This window comes from Styela clava, chromosome 1, assembly GCF_964204865.1.
Source record: "Styela clava chromosome 1, kaStyClav1.hap1.2, whole genome shotgun sequence".
Classification (NCBI taxonomy): domain Eukaryota; kingdom Metazoa; phylum Chordata; class Ascidiacea; order Stolidobranchia; family Styelidae; genus Styela; species Styela clava.
In genome coordinates, this window is record NC_135250.1 from 15,400,075 (window position 1) to 15,423,251 (window position 23,177).

Genomic DNA, 23,177 nt, shown 5'->3' on the forward strand with positions numbered 1-23,177 from the left:
TTGGTTGACAAAGATATTATCGACGTATCGGAAATGCACACCCCCTATTCCCCCTCCTTCAAATGTAGAAACGCGAAACTTTCGAATATGGTTAAATGAAACACAACTCTACCCACCTGCCAAGTTTCATCTTTTTATTTCTCATATTTGTATGGATTTTCAAGCTTTTGACAGCTACGAGTTAGTTCAGTGTCACCGCGCTGTGTTACGGTACCAGAACTTCAGAAGGTCCTGTCTTGTGACAGCGTGAATTGAAATTGCAAGATGGTCCGTTGGACACAAAATGGCGTCCGATATCCGCAGAACGTTTAGTGACGTCATAGCAAACAAAAACAAATCTTACAGAGCTAACAGAAATATTTGAAATAAATAAAAGTAATAGCCTTCTGGAGAAAAATTTCATCTTCAACCACTGAAAATTTCAAAGCAATTAGTCCAGTAATCAAAGAGAAAAGCGACTTTTTAAAAACGTGTCAAAGAACAAGAACAACAACATAATATTGAAACGATCGTTATGTCCACTACGTGTCCAATAACAACAAAATTTTGAAACGATCGTTATGGCCACTAAACGTGTCCAATAATATATACAATATACACAAAGTTAATTCGGTATAGACTGGGGGGAGCGATACGACCATGAGGTCATCGGAGTCAGCTCCCCCCAAGTTCACTATTAGGATTCACAGTTAAATGTATATAAATAGGATAGGATTTACATATTTATCCCGGGGGAGAGGAAAGCCGATAAGACAGCTTATCCATATGGCGAACCACGGCCTCTCGTCCGGTTACCATTCCAAGTCGGGTATGGGATTTGTTATATTGTTTTGTTTTCGGAAGCATGGACTTGGTGGTAGAGGAAGCCGTAACCGACCAGCGGTTACGTGAACCACCCAACGACGGCAAGGAGTCCAGCAGTCCTCTCGCACATAACCATCGCTGCATGGGATTCGAGCCTGCGAACCCACGCAGAGTTATTAGAGGTGCGGTGGCGAGCGTATTCCTAACGATTAGCCCGTTGAGCCACACCGCCGCGCCAAATAAAATAGATACTCATTGGAGAGTTGATAAATGCTATGTTGCGTGTGAGCTCGTCTCGTATCAAGACCCGACTTGGAGTCCATGCTTCCGAAAATCAAGTAACTAATCCCATACCCGACATGGAATGGTAACCGGACGATAGGCCGTTGTTCGCCATATGGATAAGCCGTCTTATCGGCTTTCTTCTCCCCTGGATAAATATGTAAATCCTATCCTTGATCTGATAATATGCAAGCTCAAGTTCCGCATTAATAAATTGCATGGGGATACATTATTTATTTTCTCATGTATCAACATCTCATTGTGGTTCGCCTCGTCAGAAACTGTGATGGCCAAAATCACAGTTGTACAGTACATAACATACAGTTCGCCCACTGCCGTTTCGCTACGTATGAGTGGCAATGCACTGCGTCCCAGTTCTGCTAAGCTGCGGTCTGGACCATACACCTGAATGATCTGGACTCGCATGGTTATTTTAGCAAGTCTGATTTATTTTGAAATTAAAGCAGGGTTTCATGGCATATAGATAGCAGTCATGTCGCCCTTGTTTTTACAGAGAATCAGTAACAAAATTGCTGCACAATGTCATAAAAAGGTGCTTACATCGCACGTATCGGCTCCATTGAGACTGGCATTTATTACGGTACGGTACCGAGGCAAAACGACGTTAAAGATGTGCCAACCACCAAAGCTGGTTATCGAGCAGCGACACTGAAGACAGAGACATCTATTTTCACTAAACACTAAAATAGAATGTACCGATAGCGATAGGCGATACCAACGAAAAAAAACGCCGATACCGATATTTCAAATATTCGATAGTATATAATTAGCACCTCAAGTGCACAGGACAGACTGAAGAAAAAGGTGGGCTGTGAGTATTGTTCATAGTGCGCATTATTTCAGCTTAAAAATAGATATTTTAGAACATAATAAATTGATGTTCGTGATCCATATGTATTGATTAATTGGTTCAGATCAGAATATTCAATTAGAAAACTCACAGCGGTTTGGCTACCATGCAAAACTAAACAAGAGAGCTATGCTCAAATATATGGACACGTAGCGCCACCCAATGGCAATAATTTTTAATGACGTCATAGCGAAAAAAAAAAGTAATAGCCTTCTGGAGAAAAATTTTATCTTCAACCACTGAAAATTTCAAAGCAATTGGTCCAGTATTCGAAGAGAAAAGCGACTTTTTAAAAACGTGTCAAAGAACAAGAACAACATAATATTGAAACGATCGTTATGGCCACTAAACGTGTCCAATAAATGCTTACTTATCCTATTTTAAACTAGTACATTGAGGTGCGTCCAAGGATTTTGTGCGAATTTCTGAAAAATTTACTAATAATCGATTGATATTTTTTTTCGAAATTACAATGCAATATTAAAAATACTAGGTAGCGAAAAATATCCGAATCAGTTGAGATAGTTTGACTGATACATACCGTGTTTCTCGGAAAATAAGACTTAGCTTGAATTTTAAAAATGATAAAAAAAAAATTTGACCTAGTCGATAGCAATAAATCTCTTCTACACATTTTAAATGATTAATAATCTATGTCTAGCAGTTGTAACAAGTAAATGGATATCGGATTTATATTTTGTATATTCGAAAATCTCTTAATTCTCTACTTTGTAATTTTGTTTTTGATAAATAAAAATAAAAGACATCCCCCCAAAATAAATCCCAGTGTTTTTTTTTTCGAAAGAAAATTGGAAGAAGGCCCAGTTTTATTTTCGGGGAAACGCGGTAGCTATAACAGGACAGAATCATGTTCCTGTTTTTACTCGTGGCATGGCTCAAAGTTGAAGAGGCAGATACCGCGAAAACAATCCCTCCATGTAAAAAATAATTCCAGCATCCGTATACTAACTTATCTTCTGCAACATTGTAGATAAGATCAAAAAGCTAAATGTATCGAAAATATCTGTCTACATTTTGCCGACATCGAAAATCTACATAATATAAAAATATATCTTCAACATAAACACGGAAATAGCGAGGGGGATGTCCAATTCTCTTTGCACTACTTCACGTACAAATATGCCTAATCCGACGCCGATACACAAAACTCTATATCGTTGCTATATAATGCTCATATAAAGTTGCAAAATTGAATCATCACAAGTGTCAGTTTAATAAAAATGTGACCAAACCACGACACAAGCCTACTAATTGACCAGCGAATAGCATTTAAACAATACAACAAAAGTCCAAATCTTGTGTCATAAACGCTGGTAGTCTTGAAACCATTTGAAAAATTATCCCGCAGATGGGAGGTAATAAAATGGCTCGAATTGATAATTTTCCCCAAAACCACAGCCGCAGGCTAGCCCCCGCACATTTCATTGTCGTGGTAAGATGCATCCCGACTCCCAAACAATCTTAAAAAAGCAACTGCATTTCTTCATAATATATTAAAGTTTCTTCTTCATAATATATTAAAGTCCGATTAGATGGCTAACACACACCACTGTGCAATACATATCCAAAATGGGCTGTTTTTCTTATTTTTAGCCTATACACCTCTATTGTGTCTCCCACCACGCACAAAACTTAATACAGTAAGTTTCATGTGGATAAGGGTAGTACTGCTGGTCCTTGCCAAGTACATTTCAACCATAAATATACTCGATTTGAGAAGAGTATGCGTTATGGTCACAGAATGATTATAAAAGCACTGCTTCAAGTCGGCATAATAGTCCATGGTTCAACTTCTTTCATGTACTGTTGGATTTATAAACTTCATGATGAAAACTGTGTGCCTTTCCCAGAACTATTCGATCACGTAATGACCTAAACAGCACATAGTAACTGCAAAAAACATGAAGCTCATTTTAAATTCAGAGACCCATCATTTCAGAAACAATACCACATTTGAATATATCTAAAAGTTTCAATGATCCATTCTTGGCATTATCTGATATTTCGCACTGACCCATTATTCAAAATCGACAGACTATAAAAGTAGGTTCAGATGTATGATGAAATCATACTAAAATTAGATACTAGCCAAAATAGCCATGCCACACAATGTCTGAGGAATAACTGTTTGAACTTCTTGCTACCACATCAATGCAAATTTCACTCACCTGAAAAACTGCATTAGAGCAATTGAGATTAAGTGATCCCATTTCAACGACGATATGAGAAGATATATTTGAAATAAAACAACGATAACATGGGCGAGTAACAACCAATTCATTATTCGTAAAGGATCGTTGAACATGAACTGAATAAAAACATAATGAAAAACTTGTTTCGTACATATTTTCAAAAAAATTAAATCATGTTTTTTAATTTCAAATGCCACATAGGAAAACTGAACACCGAAGTACATAGAAGCTAAACAAATACCAGTAGCCCTTATCTGGAATAGAATTTTTATTATAATAAAACTAATAAAAGAATAGGAAATCATGAAAAAAGACGCGATTTTGACCTGGCCGCTGACTGTACATCAGTACATGATGATATTACATTAGTACTTATCGATCTTAAGATCGGTAAGTATGTTGATAGGTATTTATCTGTTTGTCTGTCTGTTAGATGCACGCGATATCTCACGAAAGCGAGGTCGAATCTGCTCCAAATTTTGCATGTGCATTCATCATAGCTCGGATCAGAAGTCTATTGATTTTCGATGAAACATGTCGTATATTAGCGAGTTAATAATTAATTAGTGATGGGACACATGGTGTCACTATGGAGTAAGAGCGCTGTTTCGGGGGATCCCCTGACCTTCGATGGATAAGTCTCCGATACTGAAAACTATTCATGTTATAATCCGGCCCGCCGACTAGAGAAGTTGCCAGCCCTGCTCTTAACCCTCCAAATTACTACAAAGACTTACGTAAAATCTATAATGTGTTACATCTTCTGGCTCAGCAACATTATGAATTCCAGTGCTTTGATATATCTTGCCATTATGCTTCACTTTTGTATAGCATTGAAAAACTGAATCGGCAGACCACCTGGTAAATAGAAAGGCAATATAATGAAGAATTTGATACCACCAAAAATCCATGATTCGACGTTTAATTCATTCTGCTGAAGAACAATATTTTCCTGCTAATAAGCCGACTCAGCAAAAAGCAGAGGACAATCTTTAGGACTAAAAGTGAGGGTTTTTCCATATTACCACCCAATAGGCAGAGGCAGATTTTTTTTTTTTACTCTTCATCAGTTAAGCAGCAATACGCATTTTATTTTACTCTTTTTTTTCTGAGTCATGCTGCACCTTATGTGCCCATACAAATGCAGCAACAAAAAATATAACTACCAGAGTTCCAAATTCAGAGGCATGTTATTGCCAAATTTTTTCCTATTTTCTGGTCCAAAGAAATTCAACCACAAAATCGGCTCATCAGTCGGAAAATACGGGATTTTGAATGAGTACCAATGGCCTATACCAGAGGATCTCAAATTTATGGTGTTACGGAGTCTGTAAAGAGGTTAACTATTATTTTCGGAGCCCCACAATACATTTATAAAAATAAAAACAGATAAAAAACATTGTTATTAACTGATTAATGTTTCTGAGTAAATTAAAATTATCGTACTTTATTTAATGACTCGGAGGTATAAAATGCTTCTTTGGACAGTTATAAAATTAGCGAAGTCAGTATTTTAATAAGAAAACGAATAGTTCTCTCAGTGCCCCTCTGCCTATACAATTTCTTCTTGAGTCGCTGACCAAGTGATATTTTTCAAAAAAGCGGCCGGTTTAGAAGTGTTATAAAGATGTTTATCAGCATATTCATCGAATTAATGAATCAATCAATAAAACTCCAATATATTAATTTATTGAATCCAATATGTATGCAAAGATGCTTACTCTTTAATACCGCTTTTTCGTTCTAATGATGTAAGAGCATTCTCTTTACCATCAGTTTCCGATTCAACACCGATGTTAGAATTTCCAGCTTTAGCCTGTAATATGAAGTCAAATCATTCCTAGCATTTTACACTGATTTGTTACTATTATTTCTTACAGCAAATAACACATACCCAACTTACTATAGAAAAATAAAAAAACTTGTTTGTAAAAACTGAATCAAAAGAGACGTCACCAAAGGCTTGTAAAAATGACATTGCCTCTTTTCAAAATCAGAACAATGTTAAACAATGAGCAAACAAAAGTACATACAGTCCGTAACCTATGTGAATTAACATGATTAAATCTACCTACACCAGGGGTGTACACTTAAATTGCGATGGGCCAAAATTTAACCTAAAATCTACTTGTGGGCTACAAAACGGTTGTGCAATGGATCATATTGTAAATAATCTATTCGTCTCAAATATAATATATACAGTGGTGTAGCAAGACTCTCGTGGGCCCCCCCCGCAAAAATATTTCGTAAAAATAACCCTAAAAGCTAAAACAACGTTTTTTTTTCTTATTTCATCAATGCATAACATGTCGCTATAAAAAGGCAATGGTCACCTAAAATTTGCGCTTTCGCGTTAGCAAACTTATCCACCATCTTCGTCATATCAAGTCGGGTCGAGCGTTCAGATCCAATACTCAGCAGCGCAATACTCCACAGAGAGCCTTTCCTGTGACATCGTGCTCCTGAGATAATTTTTTATTAATTTCGGTTTTCGAAAACCAAATTATGCAACCTTTTCAATTTGCTTCAAAAATCAGTAGCTTTCCTGTGATAATCATCGTGTAAGTCGCGCCGACGCCATCTTGTTTGGAGATTGAACACGTATTTGGTTTTCCGGAGTTTTCTACCGATACCACCGATGCTAGGCCTAATTCCTCTTCAGTTACGTTCGGTATTCCCAAGCCACTTGTTTCAATTTTGGTTTAAATATTTCGTTTATCTTAATTACTTTAATTTTTTTCATACATTCTTCCTCTTCGGCCCTTTTTCTGCGTTTCTGTGTGCCACTGAAAGATTTTGCTTTCGACATCATTCTGACAGCCTTCACAATGGACCTTTCCCCGACCTTTGACCCCCGAAAAATTCTTCCCATACTTTACCATTGAAAATTTTTCTGGGCTATTTTAAGAGTGCTTTTGCGAGTTGGCGCCTGTACAATGGGGTATGTGTTTGAAACCATCATTATGATTCATCGCATACAACAATCTGTTTTTTAAAAGTACCGGTAAAGAATTTTAGCCTAGTCTATCATAGCTATTTCTACACTAATTTTTTATTACTGCAATTAAATTAAAACTCCTAGGAAGACAGAGTGATCATTGAATTATCTGATTTATATTTAAGTTTCCGAAACACAACAGAAAACTATCGAATAGAGTTCAAAAACGCGAGAACGAGGTAATGTTTACGACTACGTTTGAAAAAGTGTCTGAGCGGATGCGAAAAGGGAGCATTGTTACGTCAATTTTTGCATCTTGCTCATTGGCCAATGTCACGAAGTAAACAAGGAAGTCGATGCTCAGGGAAATGTCCATTGTGCCGGTACGATCAAACCACACGACGCTGAAAATCGACGACTCCCTGGCATTGTTACGTAACAAAACGATTTGAGCAGAACTAACATAAACATTATATATAAGATGTGCATTACTGGTTTTGCAATGCAGCTTTTAGTTTTGCGGCTTTAATTTCTAAATTCTAACCGCTTGGGGCCCCTTTGTGCTGTGGGCCCCCCCGCGATCGCGGGGGTGGATGCTACGCCACCGAATATATATCCATACATTATTTTTTATTCTACTTACTGAGTCGTTCTCTAATTTGTAGTCACCAAGCAAAAGGGCACATTTATGAAGAACATGTAGATATCTTGGATTTAACAGATGAGATGAAAGTAGTGCAAATGAGTTCAACAGAACTAATATTGTATGTTGCAACGACCATGTCATGTCATAATATTGATGAGACTGTTGAAGAAAAACATATGGTATTTTTTAACTCAAGCAATCAACTTTTCCTTATTAGGACATATTGTAACAACATACCTTCATAAAAAACATAGGAACAAGTCCAACATAGTATGCACAAACCATGGAACAAAAAACAATTTCTGATATTCGTGAGTTAAAATCTTGACAGAGTAATTTGACCTCATTTCTTATCTAAAAAACAAAAAATTTTCAATGAATTTCATGGACAAGTTACTTCTTTTGTACCTACATATTTAGAAAGATAAGTTAGTATATAAGGCTCATTAGATCAATTGCTCATTTGGAAAATTTGAGTGAGAAAGAATCAGGCTATCGATAAAGATGATAATACCTATTTGGTTATTAAAAACATACAAACATAATTTGAATTGTAGAAAGAAAATATGATATTTTGTGGAATATAGATTATGCACAAATTGACATCAGAGAAATTAGACAACTAATCACTGGAGTGTCATGTGTCAACATCCAATAATTGAATGAGGAAATGTTTGTGATTCTGATATGCTGACTACCTAAAGTTGGAATTTTTTTTTTGAAAAAACCCACAAACCTGAAATGTCCAAATTTCAACTGAAGTTTGTTCAATTGGTACAATGACAGTGCCATTTCATGTCAAAACTCACTGGCACAGAAAATCGTTCATTTATAGATGCAATGAACTTCAATTTGACACACAAATTTTTCGATTTGTATGAATGAATAGCATGTTTGGAGCATTTCCGATATTGAAATGACCAGATTTTCTACATGAACCATTTCCACAATTTAACTGAAATCTGACAACAGAACCTCCTCAAATCCTGTAATTTGACACAGATCAAAATGTGACCCGGGAAAAAAGCATGGAAAACCATCGTATCTGACCTAACCCAGGGTTTGAATAAAGACTCTATTTTAATTATACTAACTGCATGTGGATTTGATGAGTTTCCTAGAGCTGCAAAATCAATCTGAGAACCACTTGATTCTGGTTGATTCAAAAGTTGACTTGTCACATCTAAATCACATCTCTTGTTTTGTGTGGAATGACTAGCCAATGAACTTCCGCTTCCAACAGAATCTGTACCAATTTTTCCAGAAACATCAGTCATGCTCAGCCATGTAATGATCAAATTGAGACAAGAATCACCAGAGAGACCAGTAAGTGGTACCCAAAGCAATATCCTGCAAATAAAAATAGATTTATTGCATGAAAAATCGCACTGTACTAAAAACTTGAAGGCACACACAGTCATACACGATGACTAAACAATTAAATAATTAGGCACAGGCATTTTCAGCAAAGAGGCATATTCTATTAATTACAAAATACGTTAAATAGTGTTCCATCGAACCTCGACCAGCTCCTTTTCCATTTTAAAATTCATTTTACATGAGATTACAAAGGCAACTTTATAAAGAATATCCTCATTCAAACAAAAATCAGTAACTTACGGATAGCACAAAACGACCATGTTCAAAAGTGAAGTTGAGTAGAACAAATATGCCAAAGGCATCATCAAGAAAAATAACCATAAGATTCCAGTAAAAAAACAAATCAACAACCACGCTATTATTCTTGGAGCATTGTCTGGGTTCGGGCGCAAGAACTGTTAAAAGAGTAATTCATATTAATGAGCTGTTTATGGGCTATTAAAGTACTAAATAGATTATTTGACATATCTGCCCAGTGCCCATTATTAATCAAGTTTTTTAAACTTGTGAAATCATCATGATTTCAACAGAAAAAACACAATACTCACGTCCCAAAGCAGTGACCAAACAAATCGCCTTGATAAAAAAACAGCTAGGAACAAAGTTAAATTGTGATCAATCAGATGAAAATTCAGCGATGTCGTACTTGGTGGCAGAGTCACAGGATACCACCAGACAGTCTGAAAAATGAAACATAGTAGCAACAATTTTTGAAAAATTCTGGGCCTATCTGGACCTGGTAGCTATACTAAAACAGATTTTGGCATATTATAATGCCTTGCTGCGCTTCAGTTCTCAAGTCAAAACAAAGATGGAGACAAGAGCCAATAGGCCCTAATGCTACCATTTCAGATTAAGCTTCCACACAAAAATATGAAGCCATTCAGTTTCAAAAAATTTATCTTAAAAAACATGAACTTTATTTATTTCATCGAAAATAAGAAAAATACCTAAAAAGTGAACTTTGCTAAGTATCCCCACTTTTATTCAATAAATATAACATGTTTTTGTCTCTAATACTAAATATTGAAATAAAATATTGAAACAATCATTACGTATATATGGGTCAAAAGCTCACCTTATATAAATAAATATACTGACAAAACAATGCTGTGAGAAGATAAAGAACGAAAAGAGCTTCAAAGCCAATATTTCCGAGACAGTGTAAATCCGGAACAGAAGGGTGACATATTGCAGGAACTGTTGTATTTGATGAACAAACTTCTTTTCCTATGTTCTGTGGTGGTGTTGCTGTATCCACTGGGGAATGACTTGAGCTAGTGTAACTTCGGTTTCGTACAAATCTGAAATAGTTTTATGTATAAGTTCGGGCCTTTTTACAAGAAGTTAGAAAATACTATACTTCGCAGAAATCATGTGATTAATAACCTTTCCTAAGATTTGTTCATCTGATGCTCATTTAACGGTACAAGAGTCATATTTACCCGGGAAAGATGACTTAAATATAACCACACAGGAGCGCAAAATAAGAAAGTTTACAAAATTGCAAACACCTCTAGTTGCTTGACCCACCTGACAACAAGACCATCGAACATAATGTCAATTATCTCAACGTGATATGAACTTGCAAACCTGTGCGAGTGTACGTATTCCTAACACCTTTCAAGATATGTCAAGATAACTCGATAATTTTTTTTCATGAATCTTTGAAGCCACGATTTTTTTCCTCGGGTAGAATTTATTGATTTTCATGGTTTTTTAAAACAGACAATTTTACTGTTTTTGCTCGAAATGGAGAGATAGTAGCCAGTGAACAACTCAGAAAAAGGTTGTACATTTTGTCTGTTTGAACGTATTTATTCAAATATGTACTTGTAATGCACCGTGACTTCTCTCTATTTGTAAGTACATAACTCAGTAGGACACAGTTCTCAGATTACAAAATGTCCCGACATTTGGTTCGATAAAACAAACACTCTTTTTGCTTGTCTGGATAATAATTTAAGTCAATCACAAGTTCACAACGTTCGTAAATCGTCACTGGATCAAAATTGAGTTTTTATGCTGAAAACACTCGAATGCTGCAGTAAAATTTTTTTTCTCTGGTACATTGAAATATTTTATTCCAAGGAATCCAATGGCTGAATGGTGACGTTTTTACATTGCGCTTCCTTCTATTACGCAGTGCCGGTTTGCGTCGACATGAAGGCCTGACTATCTCGTAAATAAGAGGTTTGCACTCACTGTTATAATTGATGTCGTTTAATGTGGGGGCTATTCTTGGAATCGGAGAACTGTGACGTACTGGTACTGTAAGTGGACGATGAGATTATCAGCTCTATAGAAGAGGCCTTATTCAAGACTACAATTTTTGGAACATTGAATAAAAAGGTTTATATTCTGATATTCAAACAGTTAATAATATTTAGATAACAATGGAACTGCTTACCTGGTTCTGCAGTTCATCTGCTGTTGACGAATGGAGCGTTTACCACCGACATTCATACCACCAGGCATGTTTCAGGCTTTCAGCATTACAAAGTAGACATATGCAACGGCACTGAAATATTTAGACAGTAAACTTTCAGTGTTTCGTCTAAAAACACTGCAAAATAAAGGTCAAACTCAAATTTATTACTTTTTTACAGTTGCCTACACTAAGTATAAAGGTACCGGTATAGGTTTCTTTCGACTCCATAATATAGATGTACCAATGTCTGAATGTACATAGCGGTATCAGCTTTTTTCTGGGTATCGGCTAAATGTAGAATGATATTTCCGATGGTGACCGTACATTTGAACTCACATACATTTGAACCCATACATTTGCGCCCGTATGTCCGCGGGTTCAATCTATAGCCTATGAGGATGCTAAAACCCATAGGTTAGGGTTAGTCACGGTTGGTACTGTAGTATGGTAAGTAGTAAGTATGGTAGTAATATCAGTGAAAAATTTTTTTAATAGGTGCAATAGTATGCAGGTGCAAGTGTCGCGGGTTTTAATTACGGGTTTGAATGTACGTGGGTTCAAATGTAGTGGAACCATTTCCGATATATGTAGCATTTTGATCTGATCTAGAACATTTAAAAAAGTTAGTTAGAATACGGATGTTGAAATTATTATTTGCGTGGAGGAATCATTTTCGTGATATTTACATTGTTATTTCTTGAGCCATGCTCGTCCCCACTACCATGAGCAACCCCGTGTAACCCCCGATATTTGGTCCCGATGTTGGATTCGCTGTCACGCCCTACTAGGCTCAGACAGATTATTGCTTCCAAGATCATCGTGCGTTTTCCTGTGTTCTGACAGTGTTGTCTCGCGACAAGATTAAGTGAGTGACTTTATAAATATTTAAATTAGTTGTGCATCAACATTAATAAAGATTTTATTATAGAATGCAGATTACTGGATTACAAAACAAAATAGCAATCATTTGAGAGGGAAGGCCCTAGAACCGGTCCTAGCACTTGAAAGCATGTTGACAAATGACAGTAAGATCTGAAGATTTTAAATTCACTTTAAAGCTCCAATGAGTAGATGTAGTAGAGAATCACTTTGTGCTACGATTGTTCAGCATAAAAAGAGTAAGTTGTGAAGGGTCTTACTACTTACTGAATACAGCGCGAAACAGCGCAAAATAGCGCGAAACAGAAGGAAACCAGCGCAAAACAGGAGATCCGCTACACACACATACTATTTCAGTACGGCACACTTTACAGATCGAGAGACAATCTCTCGTTTTAGAGAAACCTATTTTAACGGTGATCGAATATCCCTCCTTCGATGGACGTCTGGCGGATTTTGTCTCCCGATATCGATAAATTGAAGCAGCGCAGTAAACTAACAAAAAGCGCAATCTAAAACCATCACCATTGAATTCCTCGTGAAAAAATAATCAGATCTACCGATGTAAAAAAAATTTTACCGGTGCGTTCGAGAGAAATGAGCAAAAAACGATTGACGGCGTGTGACGTCACTGAATTTCAATCGACGCACGCAGGCACGCATCGGCCGTTCCTCGACGTAAACCTTGGCGTGCCGTGTTTCTCTCATTTTCAATGTAGATAGGATGGCGTGTTAACGATAATAAATGGATCAGAGATAATAAAAATTACATTTTGATAACACAAAATCGATAAACAGTAAAATTAATGCCTCGATATAGCATTAGATGAATAAGTTCATAAAGCAATAATTTAATCTAATGCCGCAACGAGACATTCATATGCCGCAAAATGTGCAACTTGCGTAATTTATACAAGAATAGATCGGCGAAAAACGAGAATCAAATTAGCAAAATAACTTAATATAATGCCACATCGATGTATTCATATGCCGCAAATGTTCAGTTTGCATAATTTATACTAGTATAGATCGGTAAAAAACAAGATTCAAAATAATATAATGTCCCATCGATACATTCATATGCCGCAAATGTTTAACTTCCGAAAGTTACGGTATATGAGAATAATTTAATTCAATGCCACATCGAGGCATTCATATGCCACAAATGTTAATCTATACGAAAATAATTTAATTCATATGCCGCAAATGATCAACTTGCGTAATTTACACAATAATAGATCGGCAAGAAACAAGAATCAAATTAGCAAAATAATGTAATATCATGCCGCATCGATGTATTCATATGCCGCAAATGTTCAATTTGCGTAATTTATACTAGTATAGACCGATGAAAAACAAGATTCAAACTAATATAATGCGGCATCGATACATTCATAACCATAACCATTAACTTCGAAGTATACGGAATACGAGAATATTTTAATTCAATGCCACGTCGAGGCAATCATATACCGCAAATGTTAATTTGCGTGATTTATGCAAGAATAGATAGGTGAAAAACAAGAATCAAATTAATATAATGCCGCATTGATGCATTCGTATGCCGCAAATGATCAACTTGCGTAGTCTGTGAAAAACAAGAATCAAATTGGCAAAATAGTTTAATCCAATTAATCATCGAGGCTTTTATTTTACATTTCTGGAAGTTTCAGTTCTAAATAACCGAAGATGCTATGTTAAATTGTTGTAATTATAGGTATTAACGGGCATACAAAGTTTCACTATCGATATTAATTTAACCATTTAAAAAAAAAAAATTTCGATATCGTGCATCGTTTTGACTTCGTTATACGACAATTCAAACGATGTCATGTAGTCACAAACACTTATAAAAATTAGTTGGACTCGTAGACGTATTAATCGAAACGCATAATTTTGTAATCTCTTGATATTATTTAAAAGTAATTATTTTATTCACAGACGTTTGCATTTACGCGACATTATTTTAATTAGGCACTACCAACAAACAGTAGACTGAATATAATGATTCAGAAATACATCGTATATCTAACCATATAGGTCAGTATACATCGGTAAAAAACGAAAATCAAATTAGCAAAATTCGAGAGCCGTGCCGAACTGCCGATCTGTGCGTGACTTTCTTTGACGTCATATCCAGACATCTGACGTTCTCACGCATCGAGCTCGCAGACGACTCGACGCCCCCCGTTTCACAGACGCCTATTCATATTTTGGCTCTTCCGGAATGTAGACGCAAATCCGGATTCGGGATAGTGTGCCGTACTGTATTTTCAGGTTGTGCGCCATCTTGGTGCACATACTTCCGGAGGTCCCTTTTTACCTAACCCTAAAGCCAACCATATCCATATGGAAAATGTTTTAAATTATGGTACCCAAAATGTGTCACCAGCAGGGGCAGACTTTCCATACGTTGGTTTGTGTTTTTAATTTGCTGCCGTGGTACTCCGACTCAAAACAAGGTGCCTCGAACTCATCGCAAAATTTTTTTCTGCTTCACACTGTTTCCCTCTGTTTTGCGCTCTTTCCCCACTGTTTTGCGCTGTTTCCCTCTGTTTTGCGCTCTTTGCGGTGTTTCGCGCTGTATTCAGTAAGTAGTAAGACCGGTTTCGCGCTGTATTCAGTAAGTAGTAAGACCGAGTTGTGAATGTCTTAGGTAGCCAATACAGTAATGATTTGTCAAGGAATGTAAATTTGATAAGAGATCAAGATATTATGTAACCTAATACAGTAATATGTATATTTTCAGGAAGGAAAGGATCATAAAAAAGTTGCAGTGTGAGGATTTATGCTGTGTAGCAGTAAGCAAGAATATAAATTGACTAATGGGTGATGATTTATCTCAAAAATCAGAATCAACTTACACCATACAGCCATACAGCCATATCAATGAATATTTTTGATTGAGCAACTACAGAACTAAAACTGTCAGCAAAAAAGAAATGTGGTGAACGATAGGTACCACCCTGAAATTGTAAGGTCGGTATGAAAATGCTGAAATGTAGCGTCCCGACAGTCTATGAAATAATTATCCAAGTTCAGAATATCTTCCAATATGATCTGACGTCAACTTTCCTCTCAATATTCACTTCAATGTATAGGATACTATTTCATTTATTAATTATCAATCTCAACACAACCAAATACTCCAAACAAAACAACAAGCATACAATAAAGCGACAAGTACCAGGCAGCACAACGCAAGAAAACAGAATATAGACTACACAATAATAACACTTTGAACAGTACTGATGATAGCTAATTCCCTGACAACAACCAAAAATACATTGCTAAAATAACTGTACTGAAACAATATTATCAGCCTACTGTCTGTGTCTAGCATAAAAAACACCCAACAAATCCCCATTCCGCAGTCACAAACAAACATCCCTGATAACCCATCGGAAACCAGAGGCACTCCCACAGACACTCATGACCAACCACACTGTACCGGTACCAACAATCACATCGCACGCCAACCAAAGTCTGAAAGTGACTATAACAGTCAAAGTGACTATAAACTAAGTGAGGACATGCATTGGTAACGTTATGAGCGCTCGTGTGACGTCACACCAGCCATTTTGTTTCCAGAGTTCTATCGCTGTATGATCCTAACTAAGAGGATTTAAACCTGCGATCGTTAAACAATTAAATAAAAAAATGATGCTCAATAATTCGGACCAAACTTTCGCAGCGGCAAAACGAATGAACATTCTTCTGAAAAATTAATTATCCGCAGATGTTTCTCAGATAACTCGGTTCGGCGGTATGGTCAGCATATACGAAGTTAAGGTTAAAGTCATCCAACTTCACTCGATAAATCAACACCCAATAAGACCAAAATATTAAACAAAAAAATACACATTTTATTACAAAAATTCCTGATGTAAGTATCGCTACTTGCACAGAACCTATTTTAACAAACTGACATTTTACATATTCATCCCGGGGGTATGGGATTAGTTAGCCAGTTATTTGTTTTCGGAAGCATGGACTTGATGGTTGAGGAAGCCGTAACCGACAAGCGGTTACGTGAACCACCCTGCGGCGGCGAGGAGTCCAGTAATCCACTCGCACATGATCATCCCCGCGTGGGATTCGAACCTGCGAACCCACGAAGGGTAATCGAGATGCGGTGGCGAGCGTTTACCTAACACTTAGCACGATGCGCCACACCGCCGGTAGGCATGTCATGATATTAAAATATCCGTATTGCAAATTTTCAACAAGGTGTACATTGCCAAAATAATATTAAAAAAATATACTACATGCATGGAATGAAGGATAACGGCGTATATCAAGTTTACAAGAACATCTAATAATATGGAGTGTATAAAATAATATATTATCTATTTGATTTGAGTACTTTCCGCAGTTTTACTAGCATACCCGTTTTTCAATAATTTTATTTGTCTCCTCTTTTGTGTGAGTATATAACCTTAAATTGAGAAAACGTTTCCAAATTTTAAAAGCGATTTTGTGGCAAGATGGGAAATTATATTATATTTCAAGCAACTTTATCTGTCAGAAAAGTAACAGGGGTATGTTAGTCGTTGGTAACGGGCGAACATATATTATGTAATATTGGTGCAAAATATAGTTTATACTTCGCGCAAAAATACAATTGCTTTTTTGGATGGGTGGCATAAATATTGGGTGAAACTATCAATTTTCAAATATTTATCATATATATGTGTAAGACCTAAAAAGAGTTAGTAACAATTGTGGGTAGGGCTGGGCGTTTCGAAACACTGTTTCGAAACACTGTTTCGAAACATATGTCGAAACGGCGCTGTTTCGACCTTCGAAACAGATAGTATGACGTCATACAACCTGAATTTAGTCAAGAGATGTACAATTCGAATTTAATATCTGAATTTATTCAAATATCGCGAGTCTCAAATTGTCCATGTTTTGATTGAAAACATTTTACAATTATTTCATTTTATGTTTTATCGTAATCGAAGACACTCTTCGCGACGCGCAATAAATTAGTGCCAACATGAAAGGATTTAGGTCAGCACCGACTTGAAGTACACGTCGAGGAAGTTTTTGATTGAAAATATTTTACAATTATTATCGTATATTTCAACGTAGTAGAGATAGTCAGGATTACCGCGGCAATGAATATAAAATCAAATTTTGCCATAATTAATCGTGTTCATCCTTAGTTTCGATAGTGACCGAGCATTTTTTGCATTCTTGCAATTTATCCCGCATGAAATAGCTTTTAAATAATATTTAGTATCTAGCGCAGATTTTATTGTTAAAATGGCGTCGTTGATAATGATATCGTTCATTTCAAGCTTGCGGTATTAATTTATAAGCAATAATAAAAGCATAACAGCCGACATGAAATATTTAAATCAGAGCTGGCTTGAAGAAAAATAAAACACGATATTCAGTCTTAATTTTCCTTCATTGTCGGATGGAAATTTGTGAATCGGGTCCCCTCATTTGATTATGACAATGATCGCGTTATAACATAATGTTTTTTTGAACTAACGCATAGTTTTGTAAGCAAAATAAAAATTAATTCACCCCAGTAGCACAACAGTCAATACCTGTTGGGAGATGTAATTGTGGCGGAATTTAGCTCAACGATGTCGATGTCACGCTGACGATAAACAGTCAGAATTCATAACGAAGATTAGCCGTGTCAAAAATCCGAGTTAATGTTGATTTTACTGTATAAATTAAAACATTTTACTGGGCGTATAGTTTTTCTTTTCTGTGCTTGCCAAGATGCACCACAATTCATAAATATTGTAATATTTATTAATAAGTCTATTTCCTTAGCAGGGGTAGGCAATTACTTTTCTGGGTGGGCCGGCAGCAGGGGATATAGTAAATAACATTGATATATCAGCGTTGAAAGAACATTGAAAATGTCATGAGTACAGACAGAATAATTTAAGTACTGTAAATCATGTACTAGACCAGTGGTTCTCAAACTTTTTTCGCCCCATACTGTACTTTTAACGTTATCATCGCCCCCAAAAACTACAACAAAACATCAAGTTACAAACAAATTTATTGCGAATCAATTAAGAAGTAGCATGGTACCTGATGTTGTTAATAAGATGGAGGAATTTTAGTAAGGTACAATCTCAAATCATCATCATTATTTGATTTGACCCCTTTCTACCATCAAATACGATGTTAGAAATGAAAGAATCAACAATTTTACTTCGTCAAAAATGCCAGATGACTTGCGGTTACTATATTTTCAGTACATTTACAGGGGAAACGAGTCGTCGCGCTTACGACATTCATTAAAATTGCCGACTTTGTTACCGATGATGATATTCTGTTGCGTAAAATAATAAGTTCATGGCCGATACGAGCATTAAAATTGTCTCGCGATATTAATTCAATTATTTTCAACATAAATCGTCGTTGCGCCGAGTTAAATGAAAATTTCACTATTCTGAAATACTACAATCTAAATTTTGGTTTAATTAAAATAATTTTAGGATATCACCGTTTGCAAAATCCCAATGTCTGAGTACAATTTATTACGATAAAGTAAAAGCATTATAACTCTAATGAAGTAAACTGGCGCCGCACAAACAAAATGTTTGAGAACCGCTGGACTAAACAAAAGTTTCCGATTAAAAGTTTCGAGATAATTCAGTTTACCGACATAATTTCGATGTTCTCGGCGTAAATACCCACGTCAGAAAAACAATCGGTGTTTTTAACTTAATTTTGCTCACCGAGAATGCGCAATTGCCCCTGTCGCCCCGCTTCTTATCTCTTTTGCCCCCTTCGGGAATCGTTGTATAACTAGACAAAAGGAAAGAACATATGTTGGGGCATTCACGAACGCACGAAAAAATTTGCAGGCCCAAATGCTGATATATCAGGAGCTTGAGTTTTTTTAATGACTTAAATGATTCGGATTGATGGATGATTTTTGCACATCATATTCAGGTGCTTATAATACGCGATGAATAACGGTATTTACTTCAGCCGACGATCAGTTTCAATTTATAACTCGATATTTTAAACGGATATTTATATTCCTAAAAGCTATGGTCATAATTTCAGCAGGCACAAGTGGGCCGGATGAAACACTCCGCTGGGCCGGATCCGGCCCGCGGGCCGTAATTTTCCCACCCCTGCCTTAGAGCAACACAATAAATAATTTCAATCATGGATTCAATCATGATAATATCATGAAAGCCCAATTCCTATGTTCCTGGATTTTAGAATATATTCGGAATTCAGATTCAAAAACATTTTTTTAGAATGTCTTTGAAATAGTCAAGTATTCTGTTGTGGAACTCCCTGGTATACTGGATTACAGGGATTTGCGGATAGAGTAGAAAATGAGCCCAATTATTACATGAGATGATGGCAGGGACGTTTCGGGGCCCCATGCTATGCTGCTTGTCAGCCCTATCTCTAACAATGACGTAATTCGTAATATTCTGGTGCCATTTGGTCACTGCTCTGTCATTATACAAAAACCTTCGTGAAATTATCAATATCGTTTCATGCTCTTGAATTACCTTCCAGTGCTTCCTGTTTGTGGATTCAATTCTGGAAATTGTGTGCCATTGTACATTAAATTCGATGGGTAATAATGGTGACATGTTTTACTGTTTGTGACAAACGTGTGTTTCGTTTCGAAGGCAAAATTTCGTTTCGATTTCGAAACACCAGTGTTTCGAAAATGCCCAGCCCTAATTGTGGGCATTCGTCGGGATTGACACTTTCCATAGAAACAAACAAACAATTTGAACCCCGCGTCTTTATAGGGTTCCCCCGGAAACATCAAGGCTAATTTTTCACTGTTGGATATCATTAAAATTACAATTAAGTTTTATCAACAAGAACGCAGAAGACATGATAGCGTCGCTAGATCACCTATTAAATATTTTACATTTTCCGACGCAAAAGAATCAAAATATCCTGCCAATAATAAGTTGATAAGAGCTGCAACACCAGTCGCCGCGGCTGGTTTTTAAATTTTGTATATACCTTATAATGTACATGCTTCTATGAAATTAGACCGCACAATGTGCTAGCCATGAGATCGTTTACATTCTATAATTTTTGGAGCAACTGTTGCAACAGCTCGTTAAATTAAGGAAAATATTCCCGCGAAAATTCATTTCATCAACTTCTGGAATGATTAATGTAAAACGCAGGTTTTAAACTTTCGGCATGGTGTGAACAGGTATCATAATACCAGTTCAAATAATACCTGATTTAAACGTATGCTTTAGGTTAATGGCGTTTCACTCTTGCGAAGGAAAGCGATATGTGTTTTTCATAAGGAACGTTGCTACGTAATTGCGTAACGAAGTAATTAGGGGACGTTGTTGTTTAACTCAAGATGGCCCAGTGGACATGTCAAGAATTGGAGAACATTGAATTTTTTACTGGTGCACGATAAATTCTATCTAATGTTTGAAGCTATCTTTAACCTCTGCAAATGTGTCGATGTCATATTAGGTTAAAACAAGAACAAATCGAAGTTTTTGTTATTCAAAAGCTTTTCAAAAAAATTCCACGCTTTTCAATTTTGCCGATTTTTGTATGATAACCGCGACATTTGATCTCCATCTCATAATTATAACTATTCTCCTAGATTGTCTCTCAAACAATATAAAACTTATGTGCATATAATATAAGGTTCGTGAGATAAGAGGTTTCAAAGTTGCATAACTCACACAGGATGATAAGATAACTTTTTATTGGATCTATCTCCTATTGAGCATATACTATGATCATGAATATTATTTCTAAAATTGCCAACAGTATTCAGGTCATTAATAAGAGATGAACCAGGGAAATTTTTTATTCTAGGTTCCTCCTGCATCTGTTGCTGAGATTTTGGAAATGTTTGAATTTGAAGCAACTGCCAAGTATTGCAAACTGCATAATACCTTTCTTTGCATATGCAGCACTACTGCCGTGGCCTCCCTTAAAAACGGAAATCTACTCCATCTGAAACATCTGGAGACAAAAGACTGCAGTGGATCAGCCAAAATTTGATAAATTATTTTACACACTGGAAGTCTACAACAGGTGATTAGCCCAAAATTTTTTTAACAAAATAAATGATATACAGCTGCATGCAACTCATTTTGTACTATATTATTCTGTAATAGGATAAAAAACAACAACATTTCACTGCTTCTCCAGCGTATGAAGGGCTCCAAATATACCATATTAGACCAAACATCTGTCAGACCCCCCTCCCCTTAAATGTAAAATAAAAGACTTCTATATTCATTTTCTATATCATACATATAAATTTTTCGTGGCTTGAAACACTATTTAGAGTTAGACCATCGGGACTATTGAAAACCCACATTTGCCGGCTTCCGCTCAGACCTTCTAGGGGTTTTGGTATATCTTGTCGACTAAAAATTTCAACCGTGCACCCGATCCCCCCCCCCCTCACATGCCCCTGAATATTGAATAAACCACTAAAATATTTTCAGTTCAAAAGATGCATATTTTGCAGGTTGCGGGGCTGAGAATCTCTCCAGTTCACATATGATGAGAAGTTGATTGAAAAGCAGCGATCACTCAAAGAAATATGAGGCAATGTGCATGTGATGGAACCTAAATTACCCTGTTTACTCCCACTAAGAACCACTCCCAAAGCCTCAAAAAACAACAATACCACCAGTGACCCCCCCCCCCCCCCCCCATCCTATAATATAGGCTATAGGGCAGGGATGGCGAACCACCTGACCCACCGCGTTTTATTTGTGACCCGCCAAGCGAAGGCACGAATAAAATAAAAAAAATGCTAATATATCAGTGATAAAAATTGATAAAACCGGCCTTAAATCAATCTAACAATTACTAAACTATTATAATGTACCGTCAGTTGGACAGTCAGGGAGGGCTGCGATCGCTCATGTTCAGAATGTTGATTTTCGGGCCTGTGTGGTAATTTTCAAAACCCCTAATCTTGTACTCATGTATGCGCCGCCGTGTACCGTTATTCAGCTATTGGGCCTGACATCGTTTATGACATAACAATGCAATTGATCTGTTCATTTCTCGCAACGCCTGTCTTTTTTGGAAGTGCATCTGCAGACTGTTTTAGAGGTTGTATGAGAACTAGATGATACTTTGCAATTTATTAGTTTCTCGCCTACAATGCCGTTGTGAAAACAAAATCTTTCAGACTTGAAATAAAAATATAAAAATCTGATATAACAATAGAGCAGTGTAAAAGTTTTATGGAAGTTGATCGAAAATTTTAACACTATCAAAGCGGAATTACCTCCAAACACTAGAATCGTAAAATAATTTAACGCATCATCCTAAACGTTTTCTGGTAATTCATATGCGTTTTTTTCGTACTCTAACCGAGTGCCATAAAAAGTCCCTGATAGAAGTGTTGCATAAGTAAAGCCCAAAACTACACCAACACCAGCTTATAAGATTTGTTTCAGAAGTTTCTTATAGATACAAACGTGAATTAAATATCTGTGACCCACTCTCTTCTGTTCCGCGATAAAATTATAGTTTTTGACCCATTCATTGAAAAAGGTTCGCCATCCCTGCTATAGGGGGTTAACACCCCCCTAATTTTGAGGTGTGATTCCACACTGAAATTCCTAACTCAAATATAATTGTATTTAAATATATAGACTATGGCATGTGGTACAAGGTTGTCGCCTTCGCGGGCCACAAATATTTTTTTTTTTTTTCGCGGGCCACAATAGCGTCAGAAATATATAAACAACAAACACTTT

The 23,177-nt window shown here is 36.4% G+C and overlaps 1 protein-coding gene across 1 annotated transcript; it reads right to left on the reverse strand.

The window, feature by feature from the left end:
* Nucleotides 1-111: 111 nt before the first annotated feature.
* Nucleotides 112-11,714, reverse strand: LOC120348279 (transmembrane protein 39A-like). The gene is made up of 11 exons (XM_039418395.2): nt 11,545-11,714; nt 10,213-10,438; nt 9,683-9,814; nt 9,375-9,529; nt 8,849-9,104; nt 7,992-8,108; nt 7,752-7,913; nt 5,892-5,986; nt 4,908-5,028; nt 4,147-4,286; nt 112-3,868 (listed from the first exon to the last, which is right to left on the reverse strand). The coding sequence occupies exons 1-11, from the start codon at nt 11,610-11,612 to the stop codon at nt 3,775-3,777; spliced, it is 1,566 nt and encodes a 521-aa protein (XP_039274329.2). The 5' UTR covers nt 11,613-11,714; the 3' UTR covers nt 112-3,774.
* Nucleotides 11,715-23,177: the final 11,463 nt, after the last annotated feature.